Genomic DNA, 25013 nt, shown 5'->3' with positions numbered 1-25013 from the left:
TTATGTGATTTTGACTAGAAGCATATTTCCTCTTTCAAAGCTTAGAATAAGAGTCTGGAGAGCAAAAATTTAAAGCAAGCTATGGAATCTGTTCTCTTCATCATGGTTTCTGTATCTGTCAGTGAGTTTGGACTTAGTAAAGAGCTGTTGTTTCTAGCAAAAGAAAGTGTCTGACACACTTAAGCATTTTTCTCCCACAAGCAGTGGTATAAATTTTTCCAATCTTATTCTATATGGAGTACAAACAGCCTAAATTTAACACCTGCCATTGTTTGCAGTTCTGATTTCCAAGAATCCAGAAACATGTATTTTTGATTACTAGAAGTAATATCGCCTGGATATATTAGTTACACAAAATAAGTTTAAGCAATATTGTGGAGTAAAGACACCCTCAATTTTGACCTTTGACAAAACTGTAGTACTCTGTGGGGAATGCTCTCTGCTTTCCAAATCCTATTTTAATGCATTTTTAAAGCTTTGATTCTATCTGCTAAAGGAATTACTGTTTCTGCAGGTCACCAGAGAAAACAAAGGTACTAATATGTGACTACATACTTGGTGAGATAAGTGCCAGGAACTTCTATGTTGTTTTCCTTCTCCTTCCCATCTCTTCTGTCATGTTTTCTTGGTTCATTAGGAACTGAAGGAATAATAGAAGAGAACATGGAAAGGGAAAACAAGCCAGAATTTAATTGGAATTCCCTTGATTTAAAGTCTCTGGAAGCAGAGAATGGGGAAGAGAATCTTCTGCATTCTTTGGTATTTGGAAGATTAAGTTGGCTTTCTTTGGAACATAGAATAAGTAGCAGTGATCCATGGGAAGTGTATACAAGGGTAGTTATGGTCTGGAAGTCTTTTTTTAGTAAACCAGGGAAGAAGCACTAGCAAACTGACAATTGAATGCTTTAGCTGTGTAAAAATAAATGGTCTTTCAAAATTCTGTTGGAAAATTTTTTTCTTTGTATTGTAGCTATACAAAATCAACAGGTCAAAGTTCGATGTTAAAAAAGCTTGTAAGTCTTTTATTCCCCACTTGTTCAAAGCAACTTGTTTTAAATATCCTTGTTAAAAGGAAGAGAAAAAAAGAAAGGCATAGAGCAATTGGGTCTTATGTGGTAGATCTACAATCCATTTGACATCTGAAAATATTAGTTTGAGAATCCCTCGTAAAGGGCATTTGATTTGTTTAATCACCTGTTTTCTGATGAGTTTTCTTAAGGCTTGTTGACTTCCTGTGATAAAACTGAAAATGCAGATAATGTTCTGTTGAAAAAGGACAGTAGGGTAACGGAGGAATCTGTTTATTCATCTTTGTCTTTGATTTATATGCCAAAGCTTACTTAATGTAATAGTAAAAAGGCTGTAGTGTTACCAGTCACCAATGCTCCCAGAATTCTAATACATGCAGAGTTGTTTTCTTTGCCTTATGTAAACAAGGATATCAGTAATAACATAAAAACTAGCTAGCAGTATGTAAATAATAGGAATGGTCTTATTCTGTCCACCCCCTGTCATGTACTTAAATGCAGACACACGCCCTGCCCCAAATAAGTTTTTGTCAAGTATCACCCAGAGGGTGCCAATCTTAAACTTTTTTTTTTGTATGCATATCTTTAAGCACTGGCTACAATGCTTTCTCACTCTTGAGATTTGTGAATATTACTCATAAATAGTTATTACTCTGAGTCTTGCAGAAGCTTCTTGCAAATAGTGAAGTTGTTTGCCACAACAATGAGGAAATCAAGGTGTTGCTATATGGTGAGAAAACACTGAACAGAGCTGACTGGGGATTGTCACAGTCTTTTAAATCTGACACATTTACTGGCAGCTTCAGGGATGACAATGAGATTTGCCCCATTTCCTAAAAGTCTGGAATACATTTGCTGATAAGTACCCAGCCACTCTTTTGGTATGATCTACAATGCAAAACAAAAGAAGAAATTGTTTCAATAATGGGATTTTACTTCCTACAAAGATAAAATTATTTGTGAAATGCAGTGTACCTTTATCTTTCTAAGCTGATCTCCTTAAGGGATGCGCTTCTCGGGTAACATTCTTCTGTACTATGATTTTCAGGAATGGTGCCAGAGTGCTTAACCTGAATTTTCTTAATTGATTTTTTTTTTTAATTAAATACAACTCTGGATTGTGTAAGAAATCAGGAAGGGAAGGTGAGAGACTGGCATGGCTGAGTAAAGATGTGCTGGGCAAACTAAAGGGCAAGAAGGAAATGGATAGGCAGTGGAAGCAGGGACAGGTATCCTGGGAAGAGTACAGAGGTGTTGCCTGGCTGTATACGGATGGGGTCGGGAAGGCTAAGGCTGAGGCGTAGCTGGAGCTGAGCTTGGCAAGAAACACAAAGAATAATAAGGGCAGCTTCTGTAGATATGTCAGCCAAAAAAGAAAGGTCAAGGAAAGCATACCCCCCACTGATGAACACGACTAGCAAACAGGTAACAACAGACAAGGAGAAGGCTGAGGTACTCAGCAACTTTTTTGCCTCTGTGTTCACTGACAATCTTGCTTCCCACACCTCTCAAGTGGGTGGACCTCAAGGCAGGGAGTGGGAGAGCAAAGTCCCTCCCACTATAAGATAAGGTCGGGTTTGAGACCACCAAGGGAACCTGAACATATGTAAGTTTATAGGAGCCAATGAGATGCATCCCAGAATCCTGAGGGAATTGGCTGATGTAGTTGCCAAGCCACTCTCCATGATATTTGAAAAGTCACAGCAGTCAGGGAAAGTCCCCAGCGACTGGAAAAAGGGAAACATGACACCACTTTTTTAAAAGGATGGAAAGGAGGATCCTGGGAACTACCAACCTGTCAGCCTCACCTCTCGTGCCTGGGAAGATCATGGAACAGATTCTCCTAGAAGCCATGTTAAGGGACATGGAGGACAGGGAGGTGATTTGACACAGCCGGTGTGGTTTCACCAAGGTCAAATCTTGTCTGACCAGCCTAGTGGCTTTCTATGATGGAGTGATTACAGCAGTGGAGAAGGGAAGATCTACAGATGTCATCTGCCTGGACTTCTGTAAGGCCTGTGATACATTCCCCCACAACATCCTTCTCTCTCTAAATTGGAGAGATACAGATTTCATGTGTGGATTGTTCAGTGGGTAAGGAATTTGTTGGATGGTTGCATTCAGAGAGTAGTGGTCAACAGCTGTCAACTGAATTCAACAGAATGTCAACAGCCAGAGAGAGATCAGTAATGACTGGTGTTGCTCAGGGGTCTGTACTGGCACCAGTTTTGTTTAATATCTTCATCAATGACATAGTGCGATGAAGTACACCCTCAGCAGATTTGCAGGTGACACCAAGCTGAGTGGTGCAGTTGACACACCTGAAGGACAGGATACCATTTAGAGGGACCTGGACAAGCCTGAGAAGTGGGCTCATGTGATCCTCATGAGGTTCAACAAGGCCAAGTGCAAGGCCCTGCACCTGGGTATGGACAAGCCCCAGTATCAATACAGGCAGGGGGATGAAGGGATTGAGAGCAGTCCTGCAGAGAAGGACTTGAGGGTACTGGTGGATGAGAAACTGGACATGAGCTGGCAATGTGCATTTGCAGCCTAGAAAGCCAATCATATCCTGGCTGCATCAAAAGAAGTATGGCTAGCAGGTCAAGGGAATTGATTCTGGCCTTCTGCTCCACTCTGGTGAGACTCTACCTGGAGTACTGCATCCAGCTCTGGAGTCTTCAGTACAGGAAAGATGTAGACCTGTTGGAGTATGTCCATAGGAGGGCCTCAAAAATGATCAGAGGGATGGAACACCTCTCCCATGAGGAAAGGCTGAGTTGGGGTTGTTCAGCCTGGAGAAGAGGAAGCTCCAGTGTGACCTTAGAGCAGCCTTCCAGTACCTAAAGAGGGCCCTCAAGAACGCTGGAGAGGGCATGTAGTTCTAGGACAAGGGGGAATGGCTTTAATCTGAAACAGTAGATTTAGATTAGATACTAGTAAAGGATTTCTTCCTGTGAGGATGGTGAGGGACTAGAACAGGTTTCCTAGAGAAGCTGTGGGTGCCCCATCCCTGGAAGTGTTCAAGGCCAGGTTGGATGGGGCTTTGAGCAACCTGGTCTAACGGAAGATGTCCCTGCCCCTTCCAACCCAAACTGTTCAGTGATTGTATGAAATTATCAAAGTTGAACTGTCAGAAAGTGTCGCAGCACTCTCCAAACTAGCCGGCTGCAACAAGGTCTTTTACAATCACATACCAACATACTCTTCATACTAGTCCCTCTGCTGCCTTCTCCTAGTCTCTCCTTTTCCAGGGTGTGTGTTCTCTCTCTTCTTCCTTTTCTCTTTTCCTTGGCCTCTCTCTCTTCACTGGCTGCCCAACCTCTTAGCAGAACCAGCCACAGCTGCACATTGTCTACATTGGCCAACCCGCTGCCCCTGAAGCCAGCCCACAGCTGTATGTTATTAATATTAATTAACCCAGCTTCATTCCTCTACAATTCCCCCTTCTTTTTTTTCTTTTTAACAATTCATACCTCATGTTTTTACCAGCCATCACAAACATTTTACAACTAAACTTTTCATACAGTCCTATATAATTTCTCTACAAGAAAGTATTTGCAAGAGTTTAGTGTTACTGTGTTATTCCAGGACTTAGTCTCCCCCCCACAGGCCCCCATCAAACATATATTTAATAAATACATATATTTTGATAGTTAAAGTATTTACAACTTTCAGCTTGTGACTACTGGAAATATGATCAGCTTGTAGTGTAATGTGTTGAAATTTAGTGATGGGCAGCACTGCATCACTCAGACATAGGGCCACCTACTTTTGAATTCAGCTCTTCTGCAGTTTGCTGTGTTTCTGTGAAGTGCTTGTTCTTGTTGTAACTTTAAGCTGTGCCAGTTCCAAGTCTACTGGGCTAAAAAGGGAGTGGAAGTTTTCCTGCCCTTATCTTTTGTCTTCTAGTTTTGCTTGTCGTTGTATCAGCATGGATAGCAACATCATAGAGCATCCTAGCTGCTAAAAGACATAGAATGGATTGGCTGAAAGGGTAGGAGGCAAGGTAGACTGAGGGCCCCTAGCCCTCCTCAGATCTCCTAAAATCACCTTCTATGTGTGTTATTTAGATCCTCCCACTGACAGTAGCTACACAACTCTTGTTCCATTCTACAAAGTATTCTAAGGAGCTTTACTCTAAAACATTTTGCATCCTGGATAATACCATTTTGTCAGAGCCACATCCAGAGATTTTCAGTCCCTACAACTGAAATTAAGAGCTGTTCAAGTCATGTTTAGGGTATAAAACAAAGCAACTCATTAGCTTGTATTTTAGAAAGATGTAAATGAACAGGAACTTTGTCTAAACAAAATAATGTTTTCTGTTCCTTTTCAATTCATGTTTGGAAAGGGCCTATAATTCTGAGCAAAGCTTTCAAAAAGGCAGTTCCTAACAAAAGCTCCTAGCGGGTTCTGTGTAATTATTTTTAAATTAGTGGCTGCTGTCAGAACAGTTTAGATTTGCACACTGAAAGCTGTAACTATCAGAGATGCTATCTTGTTCAAATACAATCATGCTGTGTTTTGTTACAGTAATAAAGAATCAAATTGGAATTTATTTCCCTAGAAAGCTTTTCAAGGATAGATGGCAAACTAAACTCTTCTTTCTAACGAAGACAGCTACCTTTTGATTCTTTGACAGCTATCTTCAGCTTGAAAACCTTATTCCACATTAATATGCTGCAAAAAATTCTACAGTTCTAAATGTGGATGGAATATGAGGAAAGTCTTGTTGTTATAATATCTGTGTTGCATTTGTAACTCACAGTTTCCTCAGTGTAATTTTAAAAACAGTTTACTTTGATGCTTAGATTAGGTACAAATATTTCTAGAAAAACAAAAGATCAAACAGTACATTCATACAAATGTTCTTCTGATGCTTATCTTGATCTGACCTTCTCCTTAGTAGTGATTACCTGTGGTGTTCCTGTCACCTGAGGTTCAGGGGGAGCATTCAAGCCCCTGTGAGCTGGGGGCAGCTTGCACATAGATGCCATGGCTGGGGGCACACCCTGTGAGCAGCAGCAGACCAGTGCTTGTACGCAGGACCTGAATAGTGATGATGCAACCTCCTACTTGGGAACGAAAGGGAGCCTGCAGAACCATCCCATAATGAAAATGCACTGTAGAGATAATGCACGCTCAGGGGTCCTATTGTCATCTCCAACCTGGAAATCACTCCTGGCTCTTTTCTCGTTACTGATTATTTAAAATTTGTGGTTTATAGTTGGCAGGTTCAAGAAGGCTGACCAACCTCCATTAGCTAAGTGTGTCCTCCGGTAGTTTGTCTCATGATTGTTTTTTGACTTTAATTGGCCTTTTTTTCTTGTTCCTTATAATTGCCTCTTTCATGTAATTGATGTTGATCAGGTCTCTGTCCTTTGCTCCTGTTCAGCCCTTGGACAATTCGTTGGTAGTTGAAGTCATGAAGCTTCATCTGTTTCTTCTTAGGTCAGAAACCTTGAGCTGTAATCTGACTGGTTAGCACTTATATCAGGGGCATGAAGCGTTTGGAGTTTTTCTTTTCTCAGTCTGTATATAGTACTTTCAAGATATTTTTGCCTGGTCAAAGCTGGAATCTATTGTCAGGACCATATGAAAAGGCAGGTACTGCCAATGCTGTGCTGTACACGTTTTGATTTAGCAACCCAGATATTTCAATTCAGCACTTACCACATACAATTCAATTCAAGTACCAGAGTAAACGTTCCCACAGAATGTGCACTGAACACTTGTGCTGCATGGGAAAGTTAAGGCTGTATAACCATCCACGTCACTGCAGCTTTGTATTTTGTGGTTAAATTTTATGGAGCTTCAGTTTCCATATAGTTCTAGCCCTTACTTTGTAGTAGAAGCTCTTGTTGGAGTGCTTCAGTCTGCAACTCTTAATATTTAAAAATCTGGTTTTGATTAAGGCAAATAGGTGAAATAATAGGGTGCTAAGTAAGTGCCAAGGTGTTGGGGTTAATAGGTCACTTCTGTAATTGGCACAGAAGATACTGATACCATTTTTCAACACATTGCAATAGTGTCTGAAGTAAGAACAAATAGCTCCCTTAAATACATGCTTTTGATCCTCACAGTTTTTGTTTTTTCATGAGAGAGCTTATTACTTACTTCCATCTCTCACAGGGACAAACACCAACTTTTTTTTTGGTTTGTTTTGTTTGGCACCTTACATCCAATGTAAAACAGCCTTCTGCCTTACCTATGGTTTGTTGTAACCTCATTTTTATTGTTTTTTTTATTTGGATAGTGGCTAGAAAGGAGTTTTACCAAGATAAGCTTTTAAAGTGTTGAAATGATTCAGAAACAATACAGAAATGCAACACATAGCTTCTTTAATTTGCTTTTCTCCAGCTTTTGTTGACTCAGCTCATAACCCACATGTCTCGAAGTGTCCACTTCTAAGGAGACCTAGGTGATTTAGTTTCACAAAACACGTTTAATAATATGTGTGTGTGTGGTTCACCATTCCGTAGTCTTTTCTTACTCAGAAAACTGTATGTCATTCCTAGATAACACTGACTTAGGGGTTTGACCCTGTACTGGTTAACAGTGTTACTAACGGGATGTTGATATTCACATGTTTGTTGTACAGCCCAGAAGCTCTGCTGAATTTAGAAAGCAGGAAGAAAAGTTACAACAGGAGCTGGTGGAAGGAAATGCTCCATAAGAACAGGGAAAAATGAACTGCCCTCTCTTTTGAAAGAAAAGTTTTCAAGTGACCTAGATATTTTCATCCCACACAACTTAATTATAGGTAGAAGCCAGTTTGTACCTAAAAGTTGAACAACATTTTTAGTATTGCTTTTGGTTACTTATTCCTGTACCAGACTTCATGCTGAAAATAACAATTGAAGGTTTACACTGAAACGAGATATAGAAAAGGGGACTTCACATTTCTCAACATGGAAATAAGCTGGAATAATTAACGTTGCTTTTTTCATCATGTTTCAAGTCTCAGCATGTCTGATTGGAATCCAATTATATAGCCATGTTTTCAACCAGTAATTAAAATTTGATGTCCTGTACTAAATAAGATGTGCCTCTTGTTTCTGTGCAAATTCCTTAGATTTGGTCAAGTATAAGACTGTGTAAAAATCTCAGTACACATATACCTAGGAGAGATTTGAGTCATGCAGATACTTTAGCTGAAGATACAATTTGTACTCAGCGAAGTCTACATCATAACTCAGGTATTCAGCAAGACTTTGCCTTTCAGTAGTACTTATGGCTGTAATTGCCTCTCTTAGTGAAAAGAATCCACCAGAATTACATCTGGTATAGTGATTAAGGCAAAGATCCCATGGAAAAATATCGCATGTTCTTGTAATCAGATGTGTAATAACAGTTGCCAGAAATTAAAAAGATCAGTTAAAAGAACACACATAATTTCAACAACTTGCTGATGTTTGAATATTTTACAGAGCAAGTTGGAATTGTCTTTACTGAAAGAGGGGCTGCAAAAGAATGCCCTAATTTAGTTTTACACAGACAACCTCATTTATTTTTTTTTGAGCGAATTTCTGTTAAGGAACATCAAAGCAATGTTATTTCTGTGCTGAGGAGGTTAAAGAGATTAAGATATCTCCAGAGCAGTATATTAAGAGTGAAATAGATTTTTAAATTTGGATCAAAATATATTTTTCTAAGTTTTTATTATTGTTTTATTTCATTTTTCCTTTCCAGAGTACAGTTTGCTTTCCAAATTAATTTTCTTTCATCACCATCAGCTATTTTCTGATAAGACTTTGTGCTTGGTTTTTACAACTCCATTGACTTTCTGATTTTATGAACTTTTACTTGTAATATGTTCATATAAATACTGTGCTAAAGATTTGTCAAGAGCATGACTTTAAGTTCTGAATGTTCTGGTGCACCTACCTGAACTGTGCAAGTTCAGTATAGTTGGGTTTTTTTGCATTTTGGTTGCAAGTAGTGATTTTTGTAAAGTAAAAGTGAAATATGTGTGTGTACAAATCCAGACAGAAGGCCAAATTTAAACTAAAATCTAAATTTTTGTAAAGTTTCTAAAATGTCAGGTAGGTCACATACTTTGAGAAAATGAAGCTGGTGTTGTATCTACCTGCTGCAGACCGTACCCTTGACATGTAGGCCATAGTTTACATTCTTTTTGATTAATTTTCCAGCCTCTTTCAGTTATCTCCCCTCTGCTTTTCTATTCATTTCCATATAAAACATTGTTATTCCTCCGATATTATGAGCAGCTTGGTCTCCTCTTGGATTTCATTTGCCTTGCATGATAGTGGAGAAAATCTGGCATTTCTTTCAATAAGGTGACCCATGTTATTTGCTCTGAGACATTGAAAACAAAGTAGAGCTTCCTGAATGGATGTAGATCAGGACAAATTTCATCTTAACTATCTTCTCATGTCAGTGATTACAAACTCTGCTAAGGTTCTGTAAGAGGAGAACAGGGCAGTATTTGTGAAAGTACATTCTACTCCTTTGTCTTTTATTCCATGTGATTTGATTTCTGCTGGTATTAAAGAGGTGAAATTCAATGGGTTTGGGTTTTTCTTAAAAAGCTTAAAATGCAGACACCATTTTTGAAAGCCTGCTTAACTCCTGTGAAGCTCTGATTGCTTCTTTTAGAAAGAAATGCTTTCTTATTTTTGCATAGACTCATAGAATGGTTTGGGTTGAAAGGGGCCTTTAAAGATCATCTTGAACTTTAAATATCATCCCTGCCCCACCCACCCACCCCCTATCGGCAGGGACATGCTTCACTAGTCCAGGTTGCTCAAAGCCATGTCCAACCTGACCTTGAAGACTTCCAATGACAGGGCATCCACAGCTTCTCTGGGCAACCTGTTCTACTGTCATTTTCATTTGCACTTAAGTCCTGGACAGTTTGCTCTGGACAGTTTACTCTGTTTAAAAAGGAAATAATACCATTTTCACTGGTTTTCACTGCGGCTAGGTCATGACATCTGTGGTGGAAACAGTTATTTGGTTATGTTTCTGTGATGACCCCATGCAAAACTGAAATAATTTCTTACCGATAAATGAAAATAATTACTGAATGTAGCACAAATGCGTGTAGAATTCAAGTTAATTTTAAAGAGAAATTGCTCCAACTACAAGCTATTTGCTAAAATCAGTTATGTAGAAAGCTTCTGTCTTTGACTAATCCCTGTTGTCGTTTTCTCTGAATGTGAAGCTCCTGAAAGTGGCCGACTGCCAGCACTAACTAGAACTGGTCCTAATATAAGTGTAAGCTAAGCAATGACCCAACATACTGCATGCTTTTTAATAACCATACTGTACAAGCTTCTAAAACTCTTATATTAAAAATTACTGCACTGTGGAAATAATCAGAATCTAGTAATTTTAATGGTAATTTTGTGACTTGATTTAAACATAAGAAGAGTTTTACTGATTCAAACCAAGGGCCCATCCAGCAGTGTTGTAAACAGACACCTAAGGAAGAGTAAGAACTGAGCATGCATATATGCATGTATGATAATTACCCCCTGATGCTCTCCCAGCCTCCAGCTATTTTCAGCTCAGGGGATTTCCTGAGCTGCTTGTGATCATTTGTTTCATAACCTTTATTGGATCTTCCTTCTGTGACTTCTCTGTTATTCCCTTGAACCCTTATATATTTCTACATGCTTTGGAAAGGTTTTGGTTGTGTTTGGTTTTTGTTTTGGGGTTGCTTTTGTGATTTGGGGTTTGGTTTTGTTTTGTTTTACAAGTCTTGCTGTCCATTACCTGAAAAACGCCCCCTTTTTTGCTTATCTTGAACCTGGTTTCCACCAGGAACTAGAGATTGATTCAATGATTGCACACACTTAGTAATTTAGCTCTTTTATCCTTGACTTCATACAAAACTATTAAGTGAATACCATCTGGTCCTAGTATTTGTTTCTGTACATTCTATCTAGCTCTATTCCAGTCTCTATTCATAGTTGTTTCAGAAGAGAATTGATAATAAGTTAATACACTAGCAGATTTTTCCTGCTTTTTTATGGGCATGGTTCTTGAGGGCTTAATAATACAACGGGTTCCTTTTTCTTTTTTTTTTTCTTTTCTCATTTGGCAGTGGTTTAGGTTGTGCTTTGGAGGAATCAATTATTTTGCATACAGTGATGGAATAACGTTATAAAAATATGAGAAGACTGTAGCAAGGTCATTGTTTCTGGTGTTTAAAAATCACTGGAGAGTTGCATGCAGTAAAGTAACTGCAAGAAATGTGAAACAAGAGTATCCTGGAAAGTTCAAGCAGATCAAATTAATTAAAATGAAGCCAGAAACTGAGGATGCACTAGTTATTGATCAGTTACATATATTAATTAACTTTACTCACAGTACAGGTATCCATCTCATGTTTGATTTCCAAGTGGTACACCTATAAATACACAAAACTGTCATACTTGATTTCTTTTCACCAGTGCTCAGTGAAAATCTGCTTTATTAAAAGAGGGTATTCCCATTGTGCTAAACTTACATTTCACTAGATGAGAAGATATAGTCTCAATTCCTTTTCCTACCAAATCTAGAAATTAGAATTTCAGAAATGCTCCTAATTATGATGCTGTTAATCTTTCACTTTTCTGTGTTTCACAATAGAAGGCCACTTGCTTCCAAATCAGAGCTAGATTCATTTACACTTTTTAGAAATAGGTTTAGCACCTTCAAACAGAACATGGACTTCCCTTCCTTGCTGCTCCAGTCACCACCGGTACTGCTTCTCCTCCCATCCCACCCCCCTGCAACAACTGCCAACCAGTCTTTCTCCCTTTCATCAACTATAAACTTTGTGGTTTGTGTCAACTGAAACTAAAATAAAACTATTATTGATCTCATCCAGAAGATCTGTTTATGGTCTGAAATAATACCTAGCATGTTCCTGTATGAACATGCAAAGAATTTTGATTTAAATACGCTAGCAGCTTTTAATAACTTGTACATACTATGTAGCACTTTGGTAGTGCCTGTATTGGATTTGTGGTTTGAATTTGTTGATGAAGATTTTAATTTCTCAGAAGCCTTTCCAACAAGTGAAAAATAAACTAACTTAGCTAAAATTTTGCTATAAACTTTGGAACACCCTGTTAATGTAAAAAGTCTTTAGATCTTTTGGATCAGAAAGACAAATTTGCATGCTAGCAATCTGGGAAGCCTGCCCTTCTAATAGACAGAACACCAACCTCTTGTTTTGCATCTTCAAAGTAATACACTTTTTTTTTTTGAGATTAAGCAAAAAAGTAATAATTTCTTCAAGGAGACATTAAACAGAGAAATGTAATGATTACAAATGAAAGAAAATACATTAATACTGCCTTAGATCAAAAGAGGAATTAAATGAGGTGAAACTAGACACCACTTTCAGTATAGCTAGAGATGCCACTGTAAAGACCAAAAAGAGCCAACAGATGAGTACAAGCCCCTACAACTGGTTTAATATGACATATAATCTCTTGGGATTTGAGAGGGATGAAGCTTTGTCGGCTGTCTTGGTTTATGAAAGCAATTGTTATTATTTAGAGTATCAAAATACTGATAAACTGTGGGTATGGTACTATACCTTGTCTGGAAGAGACGATGAAAGTCTACTGAAGTACTAAAAGCAAAAAGTAAACAAATTGAACTGACTTTTGTACCCTTTTTGTTCGATATGTTTTTTTATAGGTGAAATGAGGAATGATTTATATATCACTGTAGAAAGAGGAGAATTTGAGAAAGGAGGAAAAAGTGTGGCCAGAAATGTAGAAGTGACAATGCATGTTGTGGACAGCAGTGGTCAGATTTTAAAGGTACCTTTGCTGTATGTTTTTCCTTGCTGTAGTTAATTTTGATAGACTTTTGCAGATGTAAATAATCTTTTGTGGCATTGTTTGAAGAGTACAAAATTGCATTGGAAAGGCTGTGTTTATATTTTGGTGAGTTCAGATGTTACAAGTATTTCTAGTTTGCTTAAAACCTTTAGAAAATGCATGTTTGTTTTATTTCTGTGATCAATTATGTGATTCAGATAAACAGCTATAATTGCCAGCCAAATAACTAATGATTCCATTCAGATACTGGAAAATATGGAAGGAAGATCAAGTTTTGGATAATTTTTTGTTTCATAATAATTCTTCTTAGTGGGTATACATTTCTTCATCCCACATGGAACATGTTTTGATAATTTCTAGTTTTTTGTCTGATGTTATTAGATCAGAGATCCTTGATGTAAAAATCACTGCCATGTATCAATAAAAAAATAAATTAATGTTTCTGCTTTTCTTCAGATTTGATTGCATGGTGCTCATGATAGCTTACAAACAGGCAGTGTTTTGTATTTTAATTATTATATGGATGAATCTTTCTCAGATATTTTTCCTGTACTAAAAGAAACTGTAAACTTTTTCTGTATGTATTTAAGAACTTCCCCCCTTTTATTTTATTTTTTTCACGTTTTGCATGATTTTGAGGGTTGTGGGGTCAGAAAATGAAGTTTGACACAAATAGTCTGGTATGAGTGAATTGTGTGTGTGTGAAGTGAGATTGTGCATATAAATGCATAGTGTGCAATGTATGTATGTTTTTATATATATATATACTTATATACATAAGTGTGTGTGCATATCTTCATTTTTTTATATACATAATAAAAAAATAAAGAGATTGAGATGCAAAGATGATCCCTTGTAAGCTGTAACTTTTCTCCTCAGCAATTATCTTTCCTGCAGAGAATTAATAGGTATCCTCAAGTCAGGACTTAGACAAATCCATTTGCCTACTTTGCTATGGAGAGACCATCGTGGGTGTTGCAAAGGCAACTAACGCTTTGTTTCTTCCTAATCAGAGAATCTGTATTTCTTTATTTTTCATGCTGGGACATATTACTGATAACGGCAGGGCTACGGGCTTGCTTGAGGACTAAGGATCTTTTCTTGTCTCAGTTACATTCTTGTTTGTTGCTTGGGCATAACAGTGACTAGACCGTGCTGTGTCACGGGACTCCACATTTGTTACTTCAGCCTTCCTGATCACCCAATTCACCTGATGCAACACTTAGATTATCTATGGGGGTTATTCTTGCTACTTTTTCTAATCAGCAAATATTAACAAAGTGCCACAATTTTTGTGGGGTTTAAGACATTGAGGATTGTACCACATGTGGCATTTATGATATGAATATAAATATTAAATAGTCTTCCTTGGATGAGCAGTCCTTGTTGACATCTTACCAGTGAACTAATCTATATTTAAATCCTTAATCATATTTTTTTCTTCATTAGGATTTTATCTCATTCGGCTCTGGAGAGCCACCAGCCAGCGAGTACCATTCCTTTGTGCTTTATCATAACAATGGTCCCAGATGGGCTGAGCTGCTGAAACTGCCTATTCCTGTGGATAAATTCAGAGGAGCACACATCCGCTGTGAATTCCGGCACTGTTCCAGTGAGTGCTGTTCATGACTTCTGCTAGTCCGCCCTGTTAAGCTGCTGTCAGCACATGAGTTTCTGTAATACCTCAGGAAAAAAGACAGCTGCATGATCTTTCTCTGTAACGCTTTCATGACAGCTTCACAGGTTTGCAACTCTACTTGGTGGAACTCAGTGCTTTGGTAAAGTCCAAATTTGGTAAATACCAGGAGAAACCGTTCTAGTTCTATTAAATAGAAATCGGCAACATTTCAGCTGCACATATAAACAGAATTTCAGGTAAAGTCCAAATGCAAATTTCAAATTTACCTGGTGAATTACCCAGAATTATGCTTGTTCCATAATACATGTTTAGCAATTCAACCAGTGGGAAATACACACAGGTACATACATCACGGTCAGTTAATCATTTTTGTATCACTTTTTTTTTTTTTTTTTTTTTTACTCTATGAAATTCCTGAATGCTCTAAACATTCTGAAAAATTTCAGAGGTAATTTTGAGGTAAAAATTGAGGTTGGGGTTCACATTCTGCATACCAAGGTATGCAAGACAAGTTTCATAACTATGGTGCTGACTGCTGTCAAGCTTGTAGAGAAAGGTGGATAAAATTGTGCAGTTTTTAAATTGTGGCTGTTTGGCTTTTTTTGTGTAGATATAGCAGGATTTTGATTGTTTAGATTCCCTTTGTGGAAAGTGGCATGCAATGAGTGATAGTATGTTTTGATTTTGAGTATGTAAACTTTAAAATGTAAGAAACAGATAATACAGGAAAAAAATGCATTGATTCCTTTTCAAGATTTCTTTTATAAGCTTTGAAGTAATAAAGGAAAAATTTCAGTAGTATGTTTCATGTGATATATTTTTGCACAATATTTCCTATGTGGTGTAGGTCAGATATTTTTGTTATGGTTGCCTACACCCCCCCAGCTGTGCTAAACCCAGACTCAAAATTCATATGTATACACATTTGATTAAAAACTGATTGATTTTCAAGTGTTCAGCATCTACACTCATTGTCTTCAGTAAAATCTGTGCCATCTCACTGCTTTGTAGTCTGCTTTATATTTAGGTGATGGATGAGTTTTTTTGCATTTGAGCTTAGATAACCACGTTTGAAAATGTTATCTGCTGTCTAACATTCACATAAGGAACAGTGACATCTTGTCATATGTATAGAGGCAGATGCCTTATTTGAAAATAGAAGTGTGGTGCAGTGTAGCCTGAGGCTGACCTAAAATGGAGACCAGTCAGTAGAAGCTGCTAGGATTCTTTTTTCTTGTTGGACTGGCTAGGTCACATTCATTTGCCTTTCCTGGTATTCTATGTATTGTTAAGACTGCATATTTGGTGAATTTTATTATTTGTTGTTAATAAATACCAAATCATTACAGAATACTGCTTTCTGATTTATAGTGAGATAAAAGAAACCATTACAGAAGATGATGCGCAAATCTGAAAAGAAATTTAAGATAATCCTTGTCTGACTATCTCCAAATAGCTTCCAGTATTCTTTCTTGTATTGTATTATATCCATTTAATTTGTCTAAAATGTATAATATTATCTTTAAGTGCTGCTATTCACATATGCATTTCAGCAAAGGAAAAGGGTGAGAAGAAGTTGTTTGGCTTTTCTTTCGTGCCCCTGATGCAGGAAAATGGGAGGACTTTGCCAGATGGCACCCATGAACTCATTGTACACAAGGTAATTTGAATTGGTAATCATTAGCTGTAATGATTCCTGTGGAACATACTTTAAATGCCCAGAAACACTGGGTTGAGAAAGTCTGAATTCATTACCAAATGAGTGATAATTTTGTCACCATTAAAATATCCATTGCTGATAGCTTAATATTAAGCTTCCTGGTACAAACTGCAATTCAATCTAGGTATGTGTTTCAGTGCACTGGTTTTAGTAGATCTTACTGTTATATTACATTGTATTTATAATGGATTTCACAAAGGTAAGTTCAATTAAAACACACAAAGTGAACTTTATGAAACCTTTTTACAGAGTCGCGGAAGTTGGAAAATCAAGCAAGCTAATTTATGCAGATCTACTCAATGTTACAATTTTTAGAGATATTTTGGTTTATCTGAAATAAGATAGTTATTCCTTTGTTCAGAGCATTCAATAAATTTTAAATTTATGTCCCAGAGAAATTTTAGATTTTAACACCACAATTTGTAGCTGTTCATTTGACATAACCTTTGCGAATTTGTTAGACTTTGATGTCAGATATGAAGCTGTGATCCAAAACCAAAGTTACAACAGGCATAGTGAAAATTCTTCAACTTCTGGCAAGAGAAACAACAATAATGCATATAATTCAGGGATTTGGTCCTTTGTTTTTATGCAGTACAGTTACTTTAATTGGTTTGTTTTCACAGTGTGAAGAAAACACAAACCTTCAGGATTCCGGTCGCTACCTCAAACTCCCCTTTTCAAAGGGAATTTTCCTAGGAAACAACAGCCAAGCAGTAAAAACCACTAAAGAGTCCTTCTGGATTACATCCTTTCTCTGCTCCACAAAACTCACACAAAATGGTAGGATATGTTGATTATTTAAAACATGATGAATTCAAATGAGCATGATAGCTACCCTTTCCATGCTAAGCAAGCATGGATGTACTCCAAAATAGCTTATGTTCTATCCATTTTACAAACTGGTTTTCTTCATATTTTTTTATATCCAGATGGAAACCAATGCAGCATGCTAAACCACTGATTTTAAGTAGTTTAAGAATGCTTTTTAGATTAACATCATATTGGAATCAGATGCAACACACTTGGAATCAACTATCAAAACCCAGCTGCTTTACAAAACCTCTTAATCTGTTGTAGAGCTTTTATAAAATTCTTATTGTAGGCTTTAGGCTGTGGCAGTTTGGTTTTAATTAGGCAATGCTGCTTTTCTGTTGTGTCACTTCTCTTTCTTTAAGCCAGCAAACATTTACTACTACTTAAAACAATCTTATACCCTGGTTATATGGAGCAGCAGACAGAAATACGCTCTTTATCATTGCTCTGTATAAAATTCTTAAGAGGCTTGTTTATTTGCCATATTAACTACAGTTTGTAACTGAAACAGTTTTCCACAGATTTCTAAATATCATGTATTTGCTTGGTAAGTGTTCCTGACCATTCTTTGATATATCCACAGTTTTATATTATTTTTTCTAAGATGTTTATCACAGTTTTTAAGATCTTGCTTAGCTCTCTTGTGTCTTTACCCTTCTTATATGAGTGATGATAAAATTGATAATTGCTTGCAAATTGATCATAGGTGTTTAACAACAACTAGAGCAGCTTTTAAAATTGAAATAATCATCTTAATTGTCACTATTTAGTAGCAAGTGTACAAAATAGAACCGTTGTTAGTTCTATTTGTGCAAATAGTAAGTGGTCTGTTTCACTGTGCACATCCATTCCATACTCTCATAGCAATTAGCTTCAAAGTAATAAAAGTTAGCCAATAAAAGATTTTCCCAAAGGTTGCTAATAGGCAATCAGAGACAAAATTTGCTTCTGTTAAAGGCCTTGATTTAGGAGATCACGTGAATCTACTGGTACTTACACATGCATGCAAGTGCTGCCCAGAACTTAAGTGTCTCACTGGTAAATAGTTGCTCTGTTGTCTGGGGTTATAATACTAATTTATGTTCACAGTACAGGAGTTACTTTGTACTTGATATAAATAGATGTTTGACATAGGGCATAAAATTTCCTTTTTTTTTGAAACCATATTCTGAATAAGAGGGTGTAGAATATCTGAATAATATTGATCCCCTTTTCAGCTCTGAAAGAGTTAAAAATTATTTCAGCAGTACTTCAGAGGGTGGAAATATTTTCAGTAGACAGGCTCATATTTTCTCCAAGGATCTTCTTTGAGAAGTTCATCTTGGTGAGTTTCCAAATCCCCATTCTTTTAAACAAAAATTTGCCAAAACCTATTGCATGCTTAGAAAATGAACATAGAGCAAAGCGTGTGGATATTTGGTCATGTGAGCATTACTTCAGTTATCCCTGAGAGAATGTAGCGTATTTATTAACAGTACAGGATTTGAAAGATCTGTGTATTTACGTTTTTAGTAAGCATTTGTATTGGTATTTTTGAAAATTGCTAATTTTTTTTTTAATTTGTTTTTAAGTTTGGAGATTTTTGTGAAGTTCTCAGAGACCTGCTTGTGTCTACAAACAACAATGTCCAGCCTGGAAATGAAAGTTATGCTATTAGTCTGGCCATGGGGTGGGGGAGGACCCCAAACCCAGACTTGTAAAGGGTGTAACTGAGTTAGGCCACAGCTTTACTAGCTTGCTGGGAAATTTTACTCAGCTGTCACTCTCTCATTGATTGTTCCCACATGCCATCATCTCTTACACATATTAAAATTATGGAGACTGAGGGAAGGAGGTCAATTCCCAGTTGTTGGGATCCATAACTTCCTTACCCTGGGTACTTCAGAAGGGTTTTTAGGATTACTTCCAAACAATCTTCAGACACCTTCTAACCAGAGGAGTCTGTGCGTTCATCAGCATATCTCAGGAGAACGCATCCTTATCTAATGAGTCTGCCAGTTAGCTTTTCCTTAGCTTGGCTTTTGAACCTGGATAGTTAATCAGCTGGTGTTAGCAAAAAAGTATACAGGCTTCTATATATTACATTCTTAGCTGGGTAGTTACATTTCATTATCTTAACAAAAAAAAGAAAAGGTGTGAGAGGACATAGTATTTTTCTACTGAGTGGTTATCAATACAGTCTTACTTAGGTTTTGACATATAGGGAGTTCTCTGCCTGCCAAAGACTAAGGATCCATCCAGCAAGTCAGAATATTTTAGCAAGTTGGCATCCACCCATTTCTCAGCACTGATCAGCACATCCCCAGTAAGCAGCTGTTCATCAGCAGAGCAACTTGCCATACAGCATGTCTGTTGCAAGGCAGAGGTGTAATCCATCTATCTGCATTTGAAAAAAGTCAACCTGGTGATTAATAAAACAAAAGTAACAGGGGGCAGCTTTCCAGAATGACCCCAGTTTGGAGGGAATGTTGGAAACAACAGAAGCAGCCTGTTAGAAAGGGAATGCAGCCGGTTCTGGAATTCGGCTTTTTACTTTTGAAGTACAGTAGTGGTACACCAGGCCAGTTTCTGATGTCTCATGGTTTATAGGATAGAGATGGAAAGGTCATCCCAAACCACTTCCTTATGCACATGATTCTAAACCTTTTATTAAACCTAGCACTTTAGTTTTAAATTACAGACTTTGAGAAGGGAAGTGGTTTGTTTGGTAGGAATGGTAGATCAGGTATAGTCTATTTTAAATGTACAAATCTGATCATGATTAAGAGAAAGTGTTGGAAATGGTTTTTCTTTAGCAAAAATTTATCATCTTTTTCCCTTTTCCAAAAGTGTGTTTTCCTAGTGGGCCTATTTTGGGGCACAATTTTATGTTCTCATTTCTCTTAATACATGTCACATTGCTATCCCTTCCCCTTGTGATTCACATGTCAGATTTTCTATTAGTGTCACTTATGCTTGGGCTATTGGCTAATGTTATCTCAGCAATGTCTTTCCTGCTTAGCATTTCACTTGAAAATAAGTGCTTTGAAGTGAGTGTCTTACATATGCTTTCTCTCCTTTTTTAATCCCTCAACAAATCCCTACTATTGAGTGTCAACTATCTTACACCAAGTTCCTCCAGCAAACCTACAAAGTAGTGTGTTTCCTGCTATGAACTGACAGCTTCAGCTAGTCTCGCTACTTCTCAGCTTAAGTTGAGGTCGAACAGAGTGAGGCATAGAAGTCCATTTACTTATTCAAAAGACAAATGCAGTTCACTAGATTTGTAATGCTTGTTCCCTTGAAAATTCCTGAAAGAAGGAATAAGACCTATCATTCGTCCTTGATCTTTGGGATGTCCCTGATGCCTGTGTGGGGCCCTTCATCACTCTTAGTGCAACCCAAGGGACTCTTAATCCAAACCATTCCATACTAGCATGGCATAAAGCAAAACAAAAAAGAAACATATAAATGCATAAAACCACTTTGTGCCTACCAGAACCAATTAAGGCAGCAAAATATTAGTGGAATAGCATATAGGGTGTTTGCCATTAACACCTCTGACAAGATTTGAATATAGGTGGAGATCTATTTTATGCTATTAAAGACAGAAATATTACTTCATTTTTTGTTGTGGTAGAGAGTAGCTTTCCTGGAGCAAACTGGGAAGGAAATGACACTAAGATGGGTGTGGATCAAGTGTTACTTGACTGTGAAAACAGTCTGTGGTAGAAAGCACCCAAATAGTTGCTGGTGCAAGAGGAAAACTTGTTCTCAGTACTTAAGAAACTAAGAAGCTACTAGCATTTCAGAATGGGATCTTTCTAAGAGAATGCTGGAAAATTGATACTGGACAGTAGTTCAGCTTAAATTGATGGAAGGGTTGGGTGATGGTTAAGGTTTTCTACTTCAAACAGCCAGGATTTGAGAAATTCTGAAAAGATGGTTGGTGAAACATGGAAGTAATAAATTTGAATGTAAAGGAGCTTTGGGACGTATTTAATTCAATGGTTCAAAAAAATGTGAAATTTCACTGAATACAACTTGAAAGGAATGCTGCAGATCTGATCGAGTCACAGGCAGAAAATGTAAGGAGTAAGCACAGAACCTGCAACAGAAGGGAGAAAAATAACAGCAATGTGCCAGGATTCAGCAAGGGTCAGGATCAAATGAAAACTGCTGAAAAGCCAAGCCAAGTTTGAAAAACTCTTTTAGGATGTTGAATGGTATGGGAAATGAAATTCCCAATCTCATAGCAAGGTGTTTTTTTCAGCTCTGAAGCTGAAAGCAATAATATATGACCAAAGAGTAATAAATATGTTACTTTTAAGACAGATGAAAGAGCAGGTATGTCAACTGGGCCATCAGCCTGTGATGAATGTTATGCAAGCATTTACAAGAAATTATGGATGAAAAAATAGATCTGTAGCTAAGTGGACTGTGCTCTAAGATGAGTTTATCAAAGCCATATCATGCCAGAATAAACTCCTTAATCTGTCTTTTCAAACTTGTTTTTTTATTATTATTATTCTTCAAAGGAAATGTAGCAGAACTAAACCATCTGGATTTCAATAACACAGCACACGCGAAATTAGAAAAGATACAGATTACAATAAGAATTTTGAAACTGGTAAATAAAGGCTAAAAGGGAACTAGCAGGTTGCACTGTAGTGAAAGGAAATTCTTTCCTGAGTGGAAGGAAAATACTGCTAGATCTGAAGAATTAGACCTGGGATTGATCCTTTTCTTTTCTTTTTTTTTTTTTCTCTTGAGGTGGAAGGGGGGTGGGAGTGAGAGTTACTTCATTAAAACCTGAGGCACTGGAGAAGCTGTTAATGGAACTTGCTACTAATATGTAGTTGAAAGGGCTCGTCAGTTGAGAGGGACAAAATCAGAATATGATACAAAGCAAAGCAAGGTAACTTTGATTTAATAAGTAAGAAAGAGTAAAAATTGGATCAAATCTAATGGTACAAAAGGCATGATCATACCCCAATAGAGTCTCTTGGGGATTCTGCTGTAGCCAGGGAGTTGGACAGCATTAACAGAAGAAAGACCTGTTTTTCGCTAATATTGTGTATCTTTAAAAAAAAAAAAAACAACCAAATTCGAGAACATTTATGTCAGGTGTTTACAGCAGCCATTTGAGCTTGCCAATGGTGTAGAAAATAATCTCATCTGTAGTATAGTTACCATTTTGGTCGACAAAGCTGAAAGGGAATGAATTAAAACTGGAAGCATGAAGACACTCATGTGGTTTAGCTCAGAAGAGTTTACTTTCTGGAATAGATTGTGTTGCTTATTTATAAAGCAAGATCTTAGAAGCGTTGTGTTTGTTCTCTAAAAAGACATAGGAAGATGAGTATTTCAAATGTATTCAAACTAGTAGTGAGGAGACTCTTCCTAGCTGTCAGGGGACGGCTCTGGAAGGCATCCCTCAATGGGAAGAGAGACGGCAAAATAATTACTTAAAGATATATTGACAAATATCTGAAGAAAATTGCATGATACAGTTTCCAGAGGAGACTGATTTTAATGACCCAGTACCATGTTCTTATGTTTCTATTGGTGGAGCAATTATGGGATGCAATGAAAATTTATTTTTGGGCAGATCATATTATAGCAAATCTTGAGATGTTTTCTTTTGTTTTAATGAAGCCAAGTTTTACTAAATTGACTGTAATAGTAGAATTTGAAATCTGAAATAGTGCTTTGCTTCCAACTTTAATCTTGCGTTTTGTTTTTGCAGGAGATATGCTTGACCTGCTGAAATGGAGAACCCACCCAGACAAAATTGCAGGTTGCCTCTCAAAATTAAAAGAAATTGATGGCTCGGAAATAGTCAAGGTATATACCTTTCTATCCTTTTAGATAGTATGAGGGAAATCATGTATTTTCATGTCACAAAAATACCTGTTTAGTAACAAACTGTCTTTTATTCTCTCCAATCAGTTTCTTCAAGATACACTAGACACTTTATTTGGGATTTTAGATGAAAACTCTCAAAAGTATGGATCAAAAGTATTTGATTGCTTGGTAAGTTTCGTTTTGTGATGATGCTTAACACTGCTTAAGAACTAAGAAAAAGAAAAAAAAAAAGCTTTTTTAATTTTTTTTTCCCCTCACATTTAGGTTCACATAATAAATTTGCTGCAGGACAGCAAGTTTCACCACTTTAAGCCAGTAATGGACACTTACATTGAAAGTCATTTTGCAGGAGCACTTGCATACAGGTGAAGTCTGTACTTTTTCTATCTGATTTGAATACTGACAGTTATTGATTGGTAGACTAAGCAGTATCAATCATTAGGTTAAACTAAATAGTATAATTAGAAATAAAATGCAATGCTTTTTTGAATGTCCAGACTTAGGCCATTAAAAAAGAGTAAATAACTTTTATTTATTAAATAACAGAAAGGTTACTTGCTAATGTTCTAACATTGGCTTAATTTTGAAATTTTTTTCTTCAGTGGATTTCTTTATCTGAATTACTTTGAAAAACACAGGAAACAACACCATCCAGCTGTAACTGTTCACTGACTGTGTAGAGCAGTGCACTAATGAGCATCACTTACTCTGCTGTACTCTATTTGCTACCTAGACTTCCATTAAAAACAGTGCAGTCTCACGAGGCTGTTGGAATAGCAGGGGCAGTCCATGCTGGCAGGGACTCTTCTGGCTTAACTGCTTGTGTATCTCTGTCAAAATCATTCTGCTGCATAAGTAAGGATGGTATTACTTCCTATTCATCAGAGATCTAGGTGACTTTCATCAGACTGAAAATGATCTGTAACTTTGGGCCTGTAGTAATTAGTGAAATCTAGCCGTATATTTTTGACTTTATCAGTGTTTCTCATGTGACCGTTGTTGGTTTGCATTTTACATGCAAAGTTAACCCTTCTCCCACTTCTGTGTTATAATACTTTCTGATGTGCTATTCTAGAGATCTTATAAAAGTACTCAAGTGGCATATCGACAGAGTCACTGAAGTGGAGCTGCACGAACACATACAGGAAGTACTAAAGGTAATAATAATCGTCGAAGGCAATTATATATTTGAATGATGTATTCATTCAGTACCACATGTTTACCTTTAGGAAATGAAGCAGAGTATATATAAATGATGGACTGGAAGTACCAATTCTAGGGAGCTGCAGACTTTTTCAGTGCAATCAATTTGTTCATTGTTCTTATTTGTCACTAAGTTCATCAATGGAGCTTACTGTCACTAGGCTCTGGAGCTCTGTGTTGCTTACTGAATGAGTGGATGTACATGATGTGGACGTGCATGAGTAGCAGTTAGATCTAAGAAATCAGATATAGGTTGCATTGGTGGTATTAACATATGTTGCATAACTTAATCTAAATGGCAGACATGCATGCTGACTTAATGGTTCAGTCCTGACACCAGGCAGTTCTACCGAAGATGATGGGTTTGGTTGCTTTTCTTGCCCCATTGTGTACCACCAACAGAGTATAGCATGGAGTCAGGCTGAGTTGTGCTACACAGTAATCCCATTTAGGGCCAACGCTACAGTCAGGGAATAAAATTCAACATGATAACCTTCTGTGCTTTTCTATTCTGCTGTTAACTTGGGTGTCTTGCTAAAAAGGAAGAGCTGTACTTTTCATTTATATTCCAACTATTTTGCAACTTAATTTAAGATTGCTTTTTTTTTAATTATCTTGTTAATGGTTGATGGGAAAACAACTTTTAACAGGCAGAGAAATTCCCAGCTCAAAAGTTTTATCTTATTTCTTATATTGGCCTTGTATGTTTGGCTACATCTTTCTGTAGCCAGAGACATCCCAGGGATGTCAAAGGGCAGGGCAGTGGTGAAATTTTGCAGTTTTCCATTTGTTAAAAAAACAAGTGGTCCCTGGTTTGTAGAGATTTATGAATGGCAAGAGAAGAGCATTTCAGAGTGTGTGCTTCTGAAATGTTGTGAATGTTTTAATAGAAAGATTTTCCAGAATTAAATAGCATGGTGCCCTGTTTCAGACCCTTGTCATTGTTTGAA

The 25013-nt window shown here is 37.1% G+C and overlaps 1 protein-coding gene across 4 annotated transcripts in view; it reads left to right on the top strand.

Moving 5' to 3' along the window:
- The window catches only part of DOCK4 (dedicator of cytokinesis 4), a 256389-nt gene that overhangs the window by 148605 nt on the left and 82771 nt on the right, over window positions 1–25013 (top strand). For all 4 annotated transcript variants that reach the window (XM_037388680.1, XM_037388679.1, XM_037388681.1 and 1 more), the window contains exons 14-21: window positions 12693–12817; window positions 14288–14450; window positions 16031–16137; window positions 16824–16980; window positions 22742–22839; window positions 22945–23028; window positions 23125–23225; window positions 23936–24017. In XM_037388680.1, coding sequence (XP_037244577.1) covers window positions 12693–12817; window positions 14288–14450; window positions 16031–16137; window positions 16824–16980; window positions 22742–22839; window positions 22945–23028; window positions 23125–23225; window positions 23936–24017 — 917 coding nt within the window. The remainder of the gene's footprint in view (window positions 1–12692; window positions 12818–14287; window positions 14451–16030; window positions 16138–16823; window positions 16981–22741; window positions 22840–22944; window positions 23029–23124; window positions 23226–23935; window positions 24018–25013) is intronic.

The sequence above is a fragment of the Falco rusticolus genome, chromosome 5, assembly GCF_015220075.1.
Source record: "Falco rusticolus isolate bFalRus1 chromosome 5, bFalRus1.pri, whole genome shotgun sequence".
NCBI classification, from domain to species: domain Eukaryota; kingdom Metazoa; phylum Chordata; class Aves; order Falconiformes; family Falconidae; genus Falco; species Falco rusticolus.
The sequence above is the reverse complement of the archived record's forward strand: the minus strand, read 5'-3'. Positions and strand labels throughout refer to the sequence as shown.